Source organism: Bombus impatiens, unplaced genomic scaffold, assembly GCF_000188095.3.
Source record: "Bombus impatiens unplaced genomic scaffold, BIMP_2.2 scf_0060, whole genome shotgun sequence".
NCBI classification, from domain to species: domain Eukaryota; kingdom Metazoa; phylum Arthropoda; class Insecta; order Hymenoptera; family Apidae; genus Bombus; species Bombus impatiens.
Genome location: NT_176479.1, coordinates 61,719 through 78,003, shown reverse-complemented (window position 1 = coordinate 78,003; position 16,285 = coordinate 61,719). Strand labels below are relative to the sequence as shown.

General features: G+C 36.1%; 5 protein-coding genes across 10 annotated transcripts in view; 2 read left to right on the top strand and 3 right to left on the bottom strand.

The window, feature by feature from the left end:
- Positions 1-36: 36 nt before the first annotated feature.
- Positions 37-1,220, top strand: LOC112214047. The gene is made up of 2 exons (XM_024372316.2): positions 37-813; positions 912-1,220. Exons 1-2 carry the CDS (start codon positions 379-381, stop codon positions 1,125-1,127), a joined length of 651 nt encoding a protein of 216 aa, XP_024228084.1. The 5' UTR covers positions 37-378; the 3' UTR covers positions 1,128-1,220.
- LOC105682062 (mitochondrial thiamine pyrophosphate carrier) lies at positions 912-3,192 on the top strand. 6 transcript variants are annotated; one of them, XM_012393911.3, is made up of 5 exons: positions 912-1,028; positions 1,507-1,671; positions 1,758-1,910; positions 2,274-2,476; positions 2,544-3,192. In XM_012393911.3, exons 2-5 carry the CDS (start codon positions 1,552-1,554, stop codon positions 3,007-3,009), a joined length of 942 nt encoding a protein of 313 aa, XP_012249334.1. In that variant the 5' UTR covers positions 912-1,028; positions 1,507-1,551; the 3' UTR covers positions 3,010-3,192. The 6 variants fall into 6 exon arrangements, with proteins under 6 accessions (XP_012249334.1, XP_033180564.1, XP_012249335.1 ...); XM_033324673.1 differs by having other exon boundaries at positions 945-1,028; positions 1,504-1,671; XM_012393912.3 differs by lacking the exon at positions 912-1,028 and adding an exon at positions 1,256-1,381.
- On the bottom strand, positions 2,968-4,848 carry LOC100742459 (glyoxylate reductase/hydroxypyruvate reductase). The gene is made up of 4 exons (XM_003485443.4): positions 4,562-4,848; positions 3,988-4,308; positions 3,451-3,908; positions 2,968-3,384 (listed from the first exon to the last, which is right to left on the bottom strand). The coding sequence occupies exons 1-4, from the start codon at positions 4,747-4,749 to the stop codon at positions 3,257-3,259; spliced, it is 1,095 nt and encodes a 364-aa protein (XP_003485491.1). The 5' UTR covers positions 4,750-4,848; the 3' UTR covers positions 2,968-3,256.
- A 326-nt stretch (positions 4,849-5,174) lies between these two features.
- LOC100742580 (bifunctional methylenetetrahydrofolate dehydrogenase/cyclohydrolase, mitochondrial) lies at positions 5,175-6,660 on the bottom strand. Its single transcript, XM_003485444.4, has 4 exons — positions 6,516-6,660; positions 6,225-6,409; positions 5,766-6,134; positions 5,175-5,645 (listed from the first exon to the last, which is right to left on the bottom strand). Exons 1-4 carry the CDS (start codon positions 6,587-6,589, stop codon positions 5,284-5,286), a joined length of 990 nt encoding a protein of 329 aa, XP_003485492.1. The 5' UTR covers positions 6,590-6,660; the 3' UTR covers positions 5,175-5,283.
- Positions 6,661-8,325: 1,665 nt separating this feature from the next.
- Positions 8,326-16,285, bottom strand: part of LOC100749585 — a 60,089-nt gene continuing 52,129 nt past the window's right edge. Inside the window, 1 exon segment of the mRNA XM_024372346.2 lies at positions 8,326-16,285. The gene's annotated coding sequence lies outside the window, so the exon portion shown is untranslated.

Below are 16,285 nucleotides of genomic sequence, written 5' to 3'. Positions count from 1 at the left end.
CGCAACATATGAACGCTTCCCGCCGCTGTGCTCCGTTCAATACCGCTATTCCGGCGGCACGGTGGCCCGTACAGCGGTGTCACTCCGACGGAAAACACTGCAGTAGTGAAAGGGTTAAAGAACAAAAATGCTTTGTCTACGATTGCATGTTTGCAAAATTTTCTATATTTGTAGTAGTTGTAATTCATGACATAAGGAAATGTTCATTTCTATACTTAAAAACAATTAGAAAATCAAATAGATTTTACATTTCATACTTAGAAAAATTTAAACTTAAATTAAAATTAAAAATTTTAAAAATCACGCTTTAGCGTAATGCATGTTGCTTATTGATCAAACAACTTGTTCAAGGTAAGTGTACTTTATTATATTTCAAGAATGCACACGTTTGTGCATAGACTTATTTTTTGTGCAAAAATTACAGATTGTGAGAATATAGTACAAGTATTTGATAATTCAATAAAGAAAAATATTACACAACATATTACAGGATTACTGCTTGTTTATTCTGATTTTGTGATTCATTTAATCGAATCTTCAGAAGATGATGGATTTCGACTGTGTCACGAAGTACTTATTAACAATTCTGGCATAATGACGGATATTAAATGTTTGTACATACAAAATGATGCAAACAAAAGATTTTTTAAGAAATGGTATTTCCGGAGAATGAATGATGATGCATTAAAGAATGAGGAATTAGAAAAACTTGAGAGTAGTTTTGAAAATATTTGCTCTATATATGAAGTAATAATTTTAAATTTGTTTAAATTGTATATTGAATTATGGAATAAATGGAAATTAGAGAATTATGTGAGTATAGATCGTTGAATTGATTTTTAACGTATTTAAGGATTTAAATAAAGATGTAGTAAATTAAACAAAAATATTGTGGAATATATTTTTTACAGGAAAATTTTAATGAATATTTGGATTTAATAGCTGTAAACGGTCATTTGAACATTCCATCCAGGAGAAATATAAAACTTGTACTTCAAAGTGTCTGGGGATATAACTTAACATCACTGGTAAAGGATTATTATAGTTTAAACTATGCCTCCAATTTTGACGATTATTCGTCAGTCTCCGAAATAATACAAGACATTGATTATAATTATAACAAATAAGTTGGTGTAAATAACAAATAAGGAAATGTTAGTTATATCATAAAATATACGTCGAAAGGAAATTGTGAACTATATATATCAATAAATTCTTAGTTAAATATATTATTATATTTATAATTATATTAAAAGTATTCATCTAGTCATTTATGTATTATCCATATACTCAAGGTTATATTTATTTTATGGGCATGATAATTATTGTGAACAGATGTGGATCCTGATTTTTCTAATGAGAATAATTTAGGTTATGTATAGTAAGAAAAATGATTTTATCCTTCCAAATAAATATTATATACAAGTATTTTTTAAATACTGACTTGCCATTTATGAAAGTATTTTATTATTTGTATAAAAAGTCCTATTTTCAATTTTTCAGTTGTTATTATGCTATTTACAGTCTATTAAGTACCAAGTTTAGAAAATAATGGACACTTCATCAAAAGATAATAGTAATAATTTGGAACATGCTATAGCAGGAGGTGTTAGTGGTTTTGTAACACGATTTGCTTGTCAACCTTTCGATGTTGTGAAAATTAGATTTCAGGTAAAAGAACATATATCACAAGTAATACAACAATAATGTTTATAATGTTATACATAGACATTAAAAAGAATTCTTTATCACTGTAGTTACAAGTTGAACCTATTGCTAACCATCATGTTAGTAAATATCACTCTTTACTACAAGCATTTTACTTAATATTTAAGGAAGAAGGTATTTCAGCTTTTTGGAAAGGACATGTACCTGCTCAATTACTATCAGTTATATATGGGACTAGCCAGGTAAATGTATATTTTATGAAACTTTCATGTAGCTTTTTAGTTCTATTATATAATTCTTTCAGTTGAAATAAATATTATATAAAATAATCTCAAAAATTATTAATTTGTATTAGAGACATTATGGCTTTAAGTCTTACATCTGATACTGTATGTTGCATATTCTTGAAGTTTATAATTTATAAATTAAAACACAACAAAATTTAAGAAATATGAAAATATTTTTCCCTGAATAGGACAATATCTACAAATTTTAAACAGTATCATTTGTAACAATGATCATTTGAATCTTGAATACCTTATCTAAATATGAAAATATTTTGAAGTTATTGTCAAAATATATAATTAAATATTAAAATGTTACAGTTTTATTCATATAATGTGCTTATGCATGAGTTTCATAATTTTTCATTACTAAATGAATGGAAATATTCAACAAAGTTTGTAGCTGGTGCAGGTGCTGGTTTTATAGCTACAACTGTATCATTTCCTTTCGATACATTAAGAACCAGATTAGTAGCACAATCAAATAATCATGTAATCTATAAAGGAATTTTTCATTCTTGCAGGCAAGTTAAATACTGTAAATACACCTTTCCATCGAAACAAACATTGTTTAATAAAATATATTTACAGTTGTATAATACGACATGAATCTCCAAAGGCTTTTTTTTATGGATTATTACCGACTGTATTGCAAATTGTGCCACATACAGGTTTGCAATTTGCATTTTATGCATTGTTCAGTGATATGTATAAGAAATATTACAATGAAACTGATACTAGTTTTTTCAATTCTCTAATATCTGGTAGTACAGCTGGTCTATTAGCTAAAACTGCAGTATATCCGTTTGATCTTAGTAGGAAAAGGTTACAAATACAAGGATTCAAAAATGGTAGAAAAGGTTTTGGTACTTTTTTTGAATGTAAAGGACTTATAGATTGCTTAAAATTAACTATAAGAAAGGAAGGAGTAAAAGGACTATTTAAAGGTTTAGTACCATCTCAATTGAAAGCTAGTATGACAACGGCATTGCATTTTACGATATATGAGCAAAGCTTAATATTGTTAAAAGCCTTGAGGTATATTTCAGAAAAGTGAAGTTATTATAATGCTAGTTTTAATATTAAAAGGTATATAATATTCTCTCCATACTGTCATATGTACAAAATAATTTATACATATATGTTAAGTGTATAATATGTATGTATAAACATATAATCATACTTATATAAAGAATCAAGTTATAATGGTAAATAACAATCTAAGCTTAAAGCTGATTTAGTCTCTCCTCACAAATTTATTTTTGCTTTAGTAATTTATTTGTGATATTTAATTTAAGTTATATTTATAATTGAAGTGGAGCAGGCATTTCAGTTGGAGTTCCTTTCAAGACTGCTATAATATTTTTAGCAGTAATTATTGACATTTCTTCTCGCGTTTCTGTAGCAGCACTACCAATATGAGGTAATGCAACTGAAACATAAGTAAATCATTATTTTTATTATATATTTTACTACAGATAGATCTTAGTTAACTTACCACAGTTATTTAACTTTAAAAGTTCACTATCTAATGGAATAGGTTCAGGAGTCATAACATCTAAACCAGCAGCTCTGATTATTCCACTTTTTAAAGCTTCTATCAGAGCAGATTGATCAACAACCTCTCCTCTACTGACATTTATAAATATAGCAGATCTTTTCATTTTTTTAAATGTATTTTTGTTAAACATTTGTCTTGTATCTGGAGTTAAAGCTGTTGTTACAATTACAAAATCACTTTCTTCCAATAACATATCAAGTTCTACTTTTTCTCCTCCAAATTCGGATGCTTCCTGCTTAATACTCCTACTTGTATACAATATTTTAGCAGTGTTAAAGCTGTTAAGACATCTTGCTACTTGAATACCAATACGACCTAATCCTACTATTCCAACAGTTGATCCAGATAATCCTGGTCCACACATCCAAGTTGGTGACCATGCTTTCCATTCACCCCTATATAAATTATATTTGAAATAAAATGTATGTTTAATTACACAATTTAATAAATAAAAAAATATGTTCTGTTTTATACTTGTAAATGGCTCTGTTTGCTTCTATTAATCTTCTGGACGTAGCTAGTAATAATGCTACAGCCAATTCAGCTGTCGCATCTGTTAGAATACCAGGAGTATAACCAACTTTAATATTTCTCTTCTTCAAAGCTTGCAAATCTAAGTGGTCAACACCAACTGACATAGAAGCCACAACTTTTAATTGTGGTCCGGCGGCATTTAAAACTTCTTCATCTATTTTGTCTGTCAATAAACAATAAACTCCATCCATATTTTGTATTTTTGATAATAATACAGATTTAGGAATTGGCTCAGGTTTTTCCCATAGAACAACATCACACCTAAAATATAAAATAAAAAGAAATAGAAATATTAATAAACAGTTTTTTCATTGCAAGCACGTATAAATCAAAGACAAAAATATAATATTGGCACGAAATGTTTGAGATGTTAAAGTATAACATTATACATATGTATGTTTACGTAAACGCAACTTCATAGAATAAGTTATGAAAAATTGGGTAATGAGTTTTACATGATTTAAGTGAATGAAGTATATTTTAAGTGTTCTTTAAATATTAAAAATATACTCACTGTTCTTTAAGTAAATTTAACCCGGCAGCTGGAATGTCCGGGCGGGTGATCAAAACTTTTGGTCGACTCATCTTAACTGGACTAGATGTGACAAATTTTTGATTGTTACGTCTTAAAAGTTTGAAAGCAATTAAAAGTAGCGACCTTTGATTTGATTTCGTGTAGAAAGTGAAGTTAGATAAAGACATTTTTTATTAAATAGATGGTTGTTATTATCTTATATATTTGTTCAGTCTCGGCTGAACAGAAACATCAAATATGGGAAAATATAACCTTTACTTATCATTAATTAAATATTTTAATTTTTTTTTATGGTTTTAAAGTTCAAACAGATTACTATATAAATCCATATGTATGTTAATTATAATTTCAATATCCTTTAGTGGTTCGAAAATGTTAGAACTGCCTTCTTTATTAAAAATAATACTTTTATTATTTTATTATTATATATAATTCCCAATTTATTTTGTATACCTTTTTGCTTTTATTTCGTATATCAAAAGTAATAACATGCATTGGGAATTGTTTGATAACATGATATCAAGTTTTTATATGTGAGTAATAAAAGACATTTTCTGATGTAATGAGTAAACATAATAAAAAATAGAAAGTTTTATTATTTCCATTTTATTTCCACAGGAAAACATAATATTTTATATATATATATATATCAATACTGTGCTGTGAATTATGTATGGTCCATATTCTTAAACATTAATATTTTAAAGTACAGATGATTTTGAGTTGTTATAATTTCTTTTAGCTGCTAAAATAGTATTTTTCATTAACATTACTACAGTCATAGGACCTACACCTCCTGGTACTGGAGTTATATGCCCAGCAATTGCCTGAACATTTTCAAAATCTACATCTCCTACTAATTTGTATTTATTGTCCATCTTTATTCTTGTAATCCCTACATCAATTACACATGCCCCTGGCTTTATCATTTCCTTAGTAATTAAGCCAGGAATACCAGCTGCAACGACTACCAAATCTGCCAATTTTGTAAATTTTTCTAATTCAGTATGAGGAGTATGGCGATGACATATTGTTGTAGTCATATCTAATGCACCTATTTCATCTGTGAATTAATTTGCTATTATGATTTCATTGACTTTTTCGTAATGTTACATTCTATATATATATAAAATTTCATTGAATTTGCTATTTTACATTTTATTATTATATTTACGTTTTATACCTTTGCTGTCAGCATGTAAAAGTAATGCAATTGGTAACCCAACATGTTTAGACCTTCCCACTACCACTGCATTTTTTCCAAAAGTTTCAATATTGCTCCTAATTATTAATTCTTTTACAGCCAAAGCAGTTGCCGGAATAAACCTACTGTTATTTAATGCTAAATTACCCAAATTCTCTAAATGGAAACCATCAACATCTTTATTTGGTATAATTGCTTGACATATTTCATGTTCATTCATGTGTTTTGGTAATGGCAATTGCACGATAATCCCATCTACATTTTCATCTTTATTTAAATAATCAATTTCTTTAATAAGATCTTGCTGCGAATTATTTTCTTTTAAATGAATAACATAATTTTCAATTCCTGAGTTATCAATAAAATAAATATGTTAGACATGTATTCAATGTATCAATTACATCTATTGAAGTTGTTTAAACATTAGCGTTATTTTACCAATGAAGTTTGCAGCTTTCATCTTTCTTTCAACATATACTTTACTAGCTGGATCATTTCCAACCTTTATGGCTACGAGTTTAGGTCTCTTTCTATTATCATTTATCCAATCCTGAATAGTTGCTTTTAATTCATTTTGAATCTCATCGGCTATTTCTTTACCATTTATTATAACAGCTTTTTGTCTAAAAAAAATATATGTTATGTACCTCATATCGAGTCAATTAGAAAATTATATTATATTATATTATAACTTTTTAAATCTTTAAAAATTGAATATGTATTACTTACAAAATTTTTGAAGCATGTAATTGTCTCAAAGATCCATGTAAATTAATTCCTAAGACTTTCTTCCAATGAAACATGTTTTAAGTATAAAATCGTTTATATATTTAATTATTTTATAGTAAAATATTTGATCATTTATATACATAACAATATATAAATTGTTATTTGTAGTACTTAACATAACATAATGTAATATAATATATATATATACTGTATTTTACGTAATTATAATTCGAAATTATGATATCTATCAGTTTTTATAAATAATGTGATAATGAAAAAACACAGTGAACCTGTTGTTGGTGAAAGTATACTAAATAGTTTGCAGCGATTACTGGTGAAAATCTTGCAATGTTTTGTAGTGAAAGGGAATGTTGATTTTTTACTTTCGAAACTAGTTTTGCCGGTACTGTTTTATTTGTAAAAAGAATTAACATTTAATCTATATTTTACATATTTATTTCAGGAAAATGACATTGTAATTTCACTTATATTATTTAAGAAAGTGATATATAATGTCATAAACGAGATATAGAAATATTGCATATAAACTTTCTATGGGATTACTTTTCTTCAGGTAACGATAACGTTAATATACATATTTATACTATAGCAGACTGACTATAGCGATATTATAACAACAGTAACATTAATTTTACTTTCATCATTGACTAAGAATAAGATAGATCTGGCACTATATGAGTTTTCTTGCCTTACGTTCTAAAATACCGATTTGGGAAAAGCTTCTTATCAGTTTCGTGTCACATGTGACGATATCGATTCAGTATAGTACTGATTTGAATAAAAACTAAAGTTTTATATGAAATTAAATAAAATATAGAACAGGATATCCTATAATCAGAACGTAGTATAGAATTTTATGTTTTCACAATACTTCAGAAAGCATGACACACTATCAAAATGTGGCGGACGTGTAGTTGGAGCTGTACCATCGATATCTTCGCAATTTTTCCGACGATTTCTCGAAAGAGCATACACGTGCCAGCCGCGGCGGCACATCTACCGAATGCACGCTAGTGGGGGAGATATCGAAGGGCAACGAAGGGAAGAATCCTTTCGATCCGGAACAGAAGGGCAGTCAGTCTGTCTTACGCCGTTAAATGTATAACTCCTCAGTACCATTGCGTATCGAATGCGTCGAATGATCTCTCGGCGTCTGTTGTTACTTGTTAATTGTTACCAGTTATTTGTTAATCGTATCTGTTAATCGTTTGTGGCGGATGAAAAGAGGAGAGTTTGCGTTTCGTCCCGGGACTACCGGTGGACTCGTCAGTAAGGCTACGCCCGGTAGTCCCTGCCTTAGACGTAGAGGGAGTTCTTCCGTGTTTCCTTACTTATCATTAAGTCATATGGTACGTTATCGATTCAGTATAGAACTGGCACGTACAACGCTAGTAAGACGGTAGAATGTGTAATTAAATATCGCGATATTCGATTATTATCGATATAATTTTTGGCGGTCAATTTACGCGGGAATTCCACGAGCGATATTTTATCGTACGATATCGTTGTGATCGAGTACAATCATATGTCCATTTCGTTGTAATAGGAAAACAGTGAAAGACATGGTCGTATCGGGATCGCACGGTAAAATATCGCTCATGTGCATTCAGTCTTTATAGTATCGAAAGCAATAATTTTAAGAAGCTGGAAGTGCAGCAAAATATCCGTTATCCAGAAGTTATTAAATCAAGGTTAAAATCAATCGTGTTCAAGATTTATATTTGCATCATTGAATATCTCTACGATTTGAGGTAACAAGATGGGATAAGGTAAGGATAAACAAGTCAAGCAATCTTCAAAATAATTTATTAAAAATGTCGCATACTCGATATTCGAATCGGTAATCAATAATGGTATAATTAGTAACTATATGCATGTCGTGTGAGCATGTTTCCGGAGGTTCTGTTGAAATTTTTTACGTCTGACGGTGATCGATCCTCTTTCGTTCTCATTAACCATTCCATAGAAGTGTCTTTCAGACCAAACGATACGATCTTATTAGTGTTAATCAATCAATTATCACGTTTACGTTATGAACAGTAATAGCAGTTAAAGTTTCTCATTTTAAACGTCACAGTAATGTTTCACAATTTGGATTAAAGTTCATTAATGCATTGAATTCATTCGTATGTCGAAAGTATCTCGTTAAGTGGGTAATGTAAGTACTCTTTCGTTTTACTTCACGTTCAATACATGTGATCGGCCTGATAGACGCATCTATAAACATTTTTAGGTAGTAGTACATCTTCGTAAACATGTACGGTGCACGAGCGCATGTGCACATATGTTATTGTCGGGCCTGTTCTTGATTCCACGCTCACCGTAAATTGGATAATTTATTCTTACATCGTAATGCATTCTTCCGTTTGTGTTTATGATTATTTTCTTGCAGTAATAGTGTCAGAAATCGAGAGTTTCGCTGTCTCGAGGTATTGAGTGTATATTCCTTGTTGCATAATTTTGTATATTCGTGCCGTGGGCGATGTGTTAAAAAAAATTAGCGAATCGTTTAACTTCTATGTTAAGCTTTCGAACAATTTGGGTGCAAACTGTCGAGCGAATAGAAAGAAAAGAACCATCGTGCATAGAAAAAAAGAACTTTGAATGTAAGTATATAAATACATACATATCTATCGCGATGCGAACGAATCTTTCGAAGGGAATTTTAAACTCAAATATCGATATACCGACAGTCGGTAACATCCTGTTTCATAACAGATTCGCTCAACGTAGAATTATTCTACATTACAAAATCTGTTACTTATAACATAGGAAAAAGTAAGACGAGGAAAGGAGGATATCGAATATCTTAAAAAAGAGAGTTACGCGAACGATTTACCAACTGCTATAAATGATCGTGTATGACTCTGCATGAAAACGACAGAGAAAGCGATACTTAATGCTTACTCGGTAATTTTCATCGCTCGAAGCGATGATTATTGCGGGGCGCCGAAGCGTTTCAAACAATAAGCGTTTTCGGCAGTCTTCGGGAAGAGTTCGGGAACTCGTACAACTTCTGTGCTACTAGATAAACCAGGCCTGTTCACAGGATACACTATAGTGTCCAAATCATTTCCCGCACTCTGTATCCATATAATTATCGTAGCATGTGAAAGTGCTCGATAACTCGATCGGTTAATTATATGTCGATTCTTCGACGAACAAAGTTAGAGCACAAAATGAGAAAACGATACCATTTCTAATTAAGGAACTAAGTTTCACATACTAAGCAGAAACGTAGATGCGGAACTAGGATCTTGAATCTTGCTAGAGAGCTATAGCTTCCAATTCTTTTTTCTCTTATTTTGTACTGTAAATTTATCCTCTAAAGTATCGACACTACACGATATGATTACTTTTACGCTATACTATTTTTCGAGAAGATCACGAGACTATGACGAAGAATAAACGATTTGGGAATCCTATACGTGGACAGGCCTGAGATAAACGCTGTACAAGTCAGTTCGCGGAGTTTTACAAACTTCCTATTTGCGTCACGCTTTCTCACTTTCCGGTTTTTCTTCCTTCTGTTTTACCGGTCGTTCGTTCATTTATATCACGCTTTCGTTTCTTTTTACGTACAACAGTTTATCGAGAAATCATTATTAAACTTAATCGCTTGTGCAGTTTCTCGGTTCTTGCCATTATCGCTTCGGCAACACTTACGCTTACTTATGTACATAGAACCGCGCAAATTTTTGTCGATTCGATGCGCGCCTACCGGAAGTCGCTTATACTCGTTACATCGTTCATTCGTTTGTTCTCTCGTTCATGGTGTCTCAACGGAGACTGGTGTTAATCGAGGGGATAACAAGCGTTCTTTCGTTTCATTTCTAATTAATTATTCCCTGACGATACTTACAATGATATATTGCAGACGGAATCAAAGAAATACAAGCACGTATCCGCGAGAATACAATCAAACGAATATAGCTGTCTCTGTCAACCACTCTTAACATTTGAATATTTTTCATAAACGTAATCGTCAATTTCATATCGCGGAGATTAAAGTTGAAATATAAGACAAGTATCGTTAAAGCGCGAGAATAACGCCTGCTCTTAAACGTCGACCTTTCCTTCCTTAATACCAGCGCGCTCATGGATATGATTTTATATCGTAATTAATAACGTCTAATCCTCTACATAGTTACTCGTTTAACTTAGATCATCATCTAGAATTAGTTAAAACTCGTACGTGTATTTTACCTTTATTTACAATCGAGTCGTTCGTAATCTATTTACACGCACACCCGTACGCGGCCATCGGCCTGTAATCGCCACGAATTCTCAAATTCAGAAAGTTACGGTTTCAAAATTCAACGATCCGAACGATTCGAGAATTAAAGGGAAGAATATTCGAAGAAATTGACAACCCAGAACATTTTTTTTTTTTTACAAACATAACGTAATCTAAATACTTAAGCGTTCGAAAATATGGAAATTTAGACGAAAAGTTTCGTTTCCTAACGTATTTATCGTAGTTTCGCTTTTCATTTTAACACGTTCGCTGCGTACGAAGCACGTTCCAATCGGTCTATACCTTCATTGTTGCGTATCCTAACGATTCGAAGTGACACGTGAACTGAAAATCCCGAAATCATGGAAAAGTATTTCATGCTAATTCCTATTAAACGCGTGTAATAAATAAAGATACGTATGACAATTTTTATTAACATGTACTCGCTGTACGAAAGGAAAAGTGGATTCAGAGAGCAGCGAACGTGTCAAGGCGAGAGCTGAACCGAATTTCGAGAAATTCGCGGAACACTCTTTGGTCGAATCTATAGCCAAGTGGTAAACGCAGAGCCAGCATGGTGTTCAGAGGATATGAGTTACTAGGGCCGGGTTGGTTTAACGTCGATGCGATTCCGCGGCCGATGCCCTGTCGCCGTGCGGGTGTCTCTAAACACGCGGGCCGCGTTTTCATGCGCGACGTCAATAAAGGTTCGCCGATAAATTGCATCGTGCGGCTGGTTCGTTTGCGTATGGGTTTGATCCGGTCGTGGCAATAAACCTTTACTGTCCTCGTGCACGTGAACAACGCAGTCCCATTAGGGAAAACGTACTTTTTTTTCCCCGCGCGTAATCTCGTTCATCGGCTGTCCGTATTCGATTCTCGTCTGGGAAGCTCGTGCTGGTTTTTGAAATATTAGAAATTCTGGCCGATTTACGCTTTTGCGCGATTTCCCAGTTAACGGTTTATCGATATATACGACGAAGACGTTGTTTCCGTACGATAACGAGGAGTCGTTGGACTCGCGTTATCCGTCGTTGTTCGTCGAACAATTTGAAGAGAAGAGCGAAAAGAACGAATCGACGCGGAAAATTAATAGTTTGACGTCGGATTTGGACAAAGGTCCAATTCTGTTCGAAGGTCGCGGAACAAACGATTTAATGGCAATATTCGGTAAAGCCGAATGGCAAAGGACAAGTGAAAACGACGATCGATATCGAGAAGAGAAGAAAATATCGAGAGGAATCTTAGAAAATTAGCTTCTATACTGCGTACCATCGAGCACGATGAACAAAGTTACGCGCCGGAAACGGTGATTGGCGACGAAGCCGCGAGGTACAGCGTTCGCAGAGGCTTCAGGCCTCTTCGAAGCGATCGTTTCGTCGCGATATTTTATCTCGTGAAAGTCACACTCGAGGGAAAAAGAGAACCGCACCGTTGATTCATCAGGCGGATTGTTCTTCTTCTTTTTTAATCTTCTCGAACCTATTGTCCGCGAGCACGCGACTCCTTTATTTCCTTTTATCAGACCGATTCTCCGGAAGCTTAAGGTTCTTCGACCGGGGCGTAGGTGGCAACCAAAACGAGAACTCGGCCGTGAGCGATCGTCTGGTAGTAAATCAAACAAGCTTCGCCATTTCGTGCGGAATCCTCTTGCGTATGGTTCAGAGGACTTTTCGACGTTGTCCTTCTTTCCTTTTCTCAGCTGCGGGATCTTCTCGGTTTCGTTATATGTATTTCGTATACCGATTTCGTTTTATCGTGAATCTCTCTTTTCTCGTTTCTTTCTCGTTCGTTTTCTCGGACAGATTATTGCTATTTCGTTAAACGTTCGATACGAGCAACCGATTCGTCGTAAATGATTGAAATTTTAAAGGCGATTATCTCTTCTTTGGCAGCCTTTTCGTGCGAAACGTTCCTTTTTTTTTCTCGTTCGATAATTTTTACTTTTCTAATGTCTGCGATCGGTGTCCGTTCTTCGCTGGTCGACCGAATCTCTCGAAAAATGCTTGAATCGCGTACAGATAAATGAAACGAAATGGCAGTGAACAGATATCACGTAACACTTTCGTCGTAAGAGCAACGATAGAACACGAAACTAAAGCGTCAGTCTTCGATTCTCTGGGGGTGTATCGCGGCGGCGAACCGGAATCACGCGAGCAAACTGAACAATCGAGACTAAAGAAACCGTGGAAACTCTTCCTTCCCCATTTTGGCACGGCCAACTCCGGCGGTCGTACGAATTTATTGGTCCCCGCAACGCAAGAAACGCGAATGATACATCGATAAATCGAGGGTGGGAGGGGCGAGAAAATAATTGCAGAACGACAAGAATGGTTCGTTGCGCGAGTTGGTTCTCGAGCGAGATCGACGGTTGTTGGCGCGTACAAGCGCCGCTTCGTCGATTCGTATCGAGTGGAACGCGAGATAACGCGGCGAGTCAACTGTAATCAACTTCGGTATGAAATAAAGCATGCGTGCGTTTTCCTATATACTTTTTGCATCGTCCCGGTGCACGAGTCTTCTCGTAAGGACGAAATCCGGTGACAACTCGACGAGAAATTTCCTCCGTTCCCTCTTTTCTTTGCATCGTCGCGTCGATGTGGACGCGTCGGCCGACGTCGGTCGTCCCGTACGCCGAGGAATTCTTCAAAATTACTATAAAATCTTCCGAACGACTTAGACCTAAAGAACTGTACGGCCGAAATATCGAACGAATCGCGCGATTTCGTCCAACTTTATTTTCATTTTGTTCGTTTGCCGAGAATTATTCGCGTGGAGGGGGTGTGTCGGATGAGCCGATGAACGCCGCCGATGTGGCTCGTCGGTGGCTCGTTCAAAGCATATAGAATTAATAAATCGAGTGAAAAAGATGCGATTCCACGCGGAATACGTTAACGATTGTCTTTTCATGAACGTATAATGGAGGGCCGGTTACCGAACGGTCGTCGATTGTGGCTTTCGTAGCGCAGACGTCCCGTTCACGATTTTCCTTCACCGAGCGATGTGGTTGACGTGCACGCTGAACACAGCGGGAAACGATGGCGGTGCTTTCAGTTAGCTGACCGGTCGTTAGTTTTTTTTCTTGGATCGTTTTCGGTTTGCCTCTGGTTCCCTTCGCTTCGCCTCGTATCTTCCGTCGGCTTTGTTCCTTCGTTTTTGCTTCTGCGCTTCGCGAGCTCTACGCTTATCGGCTAGTAGTAAAGCGGTTTCGAACGGGTCTCCGTTCGCAGCGATCCATTACGAAAGAACAGAAGAGCAGAAGAAAATTATCGCGTTGCTCGATTCTTAAATCGCATTCGCCGGTACAACTTTCGAACACCAAACGATCCCGTCCAATCTCTTCATCTATCGTTCTACCGTTAGATTTATAGCAATTGAAATTGCGAATAAGTGGGCAGAATTTCCAAGTATACTTTCGATCAAAGTCGCGTCTTCCTTCACGCACAGCCGGTGATATAATTCGAAATTTGAAATGCGGAAAGCGCGAAAGCTGCGAACGGACACGCGTGCACGAACGTGTCGTGTTACCCGATACAAATAGATAAATAATCAGTTATGTACAAGTATGAACATGGTGTACAAGTTATGGCGTCGGGTGTCGTCGCGGCGCCAATTCTACGAAAAAGAATTCGACGCTTCCCTCCTGGCGCTTACACATCGATTCTCGTCGCCGACGACGCCTTTAGCCAGGGTGTAACAATCATTATTAAACGGAGCACAGCTCCGTGAAAAACAGCATTATATATATCACATAATTTCAGGCTACCATACTTCTACGTCATTTTCTTCGTACTCGTTCTTCCCGAAGTCGTCTTATCGCTAGTGTGACAGTATCGTTAAGTCGTCTAAATGGTAATCACTCGAAACATTTGGTCAGTATCTATAGTTCCCGGATAGGCTTACTATCCATACTGTTCCATCGTGATCAACGTCGATCATCCTAAGTCGAATCATCTTCGTAGATCTCTCTCGCGTAAACGCTTCTTTTTCCCGATAACAAAATTCCAAAGACGATAGTTTCTGGCCACTCTTCTACGAATTGTACGAATAGACGCGCTAAACTCGCGTATAGAATTCGAAAAACTCTTTCTTTTCCAAAGTAATTCGCGAGTGAAGGAACGAAGCGAGAGCGAGATCGTTCAATTTTTCTGCTCTCATTGTCCTCCGTTGACGTTGACATAGTCGATAGAGACGACAACGTTTCGCTCTCTTCTCAAAGACAGAGTCTCTATCGATTCGATGAAAAAAGAAGAAGAAGAAGAAGAAAAGAAAAGAAGAATCAGAGACGAAAATTTCATGGTTACCATCGATTTACGTGAATCACGATGAAAGCAGCGGTAGTTCATCCGAACACGCGCGACTTCGACCGAGCGTTTTACAGAGGATCTCGCGCGCTTACCAAAAGGGAGCATGAGAGCGGAGGAGAGAGAGGAGCCATTGTGGCCCGTGCTTAAAACCGCGCCTTCCGTCCTCATCGAGACATCACCTCGACGGACGATCGAACGACCATAGTGCGAGTATTTCTTGTTGGTTCCCTGCTCGATGCCACGGACCGACGTCTTCTTCTTCTCTTCGTCGGAGTCGGCGTTTAATCGAGCGCGAAGTCCAACAGAATTTCAGGCTCCTCTACCATGCCAATACGTACGACCCAGGTATCGATCGATCGGCCATCGTTCGATCGGCCATCGTTCGATCTACCGATGGGTCGATATCATCTGGTCGTCGGAGACAAAAAGTTAGCTACGCTACCAGCGAAACGATATCACTAGGATCTCATTACTTATTGTCCTCGTTCAAGCAACTCGATTCCTCGAGTTTCGATGACTTTCTAACCGAGAAATCCTCGGAAATGCGTCGCCCTGTGCTCTCGGCGCAAATAATAATCAGCTCGGAGAAATGGACCGGGGCTGTTCAAGTTCTCGATTAACGTACGCGATACTCCTCGAACCAATCGACGAAAGATAGCGAACGAAGGCGATCGAAGAAAGCACGCGAGAAGGAACCAAGGCACGCGAGGAGCTCGGCAACTTATTCCGGTTAACCTGGATCGCGAAGAAGACAAAGACGCCATTCTCGTGGTCTCGTGATTTTGTTCTCGATAAAGAAAAATCCAGGAACGTTCTAAAATATCAGAAGCGAAAGCCAAAGGAAGCCTTAAAGTGTCAGAAAATACAGAAACGGATATGGCAAATATCAACAGCTCTGGTCCATCCTCCTAAAACATCTGCAAGCATCTATCCCGGAGTCCGCGCGTCTGTCGTCGAAGCTGAGAATTCGAGTCGATTCTCGCTGAACCAAAGATGAACAAAAGAAGCGCGCAAACACCGTGAACCTATCCGTGTAGGAGAAAGAAAGCGCAAGCCGGTGCAGGTCATCGAGCAGCGAACCGTCCTTTTGGAGCAGAGTGTAGGTCTCCTGCGAAGTATACCGGTAGCAGAGCAGTTCTGCGCGTTACGCGGAGGCGGGCGTCGTCGTGGCGCCGGAACGGGCGACCCCTTCAAGAGGACGCGAA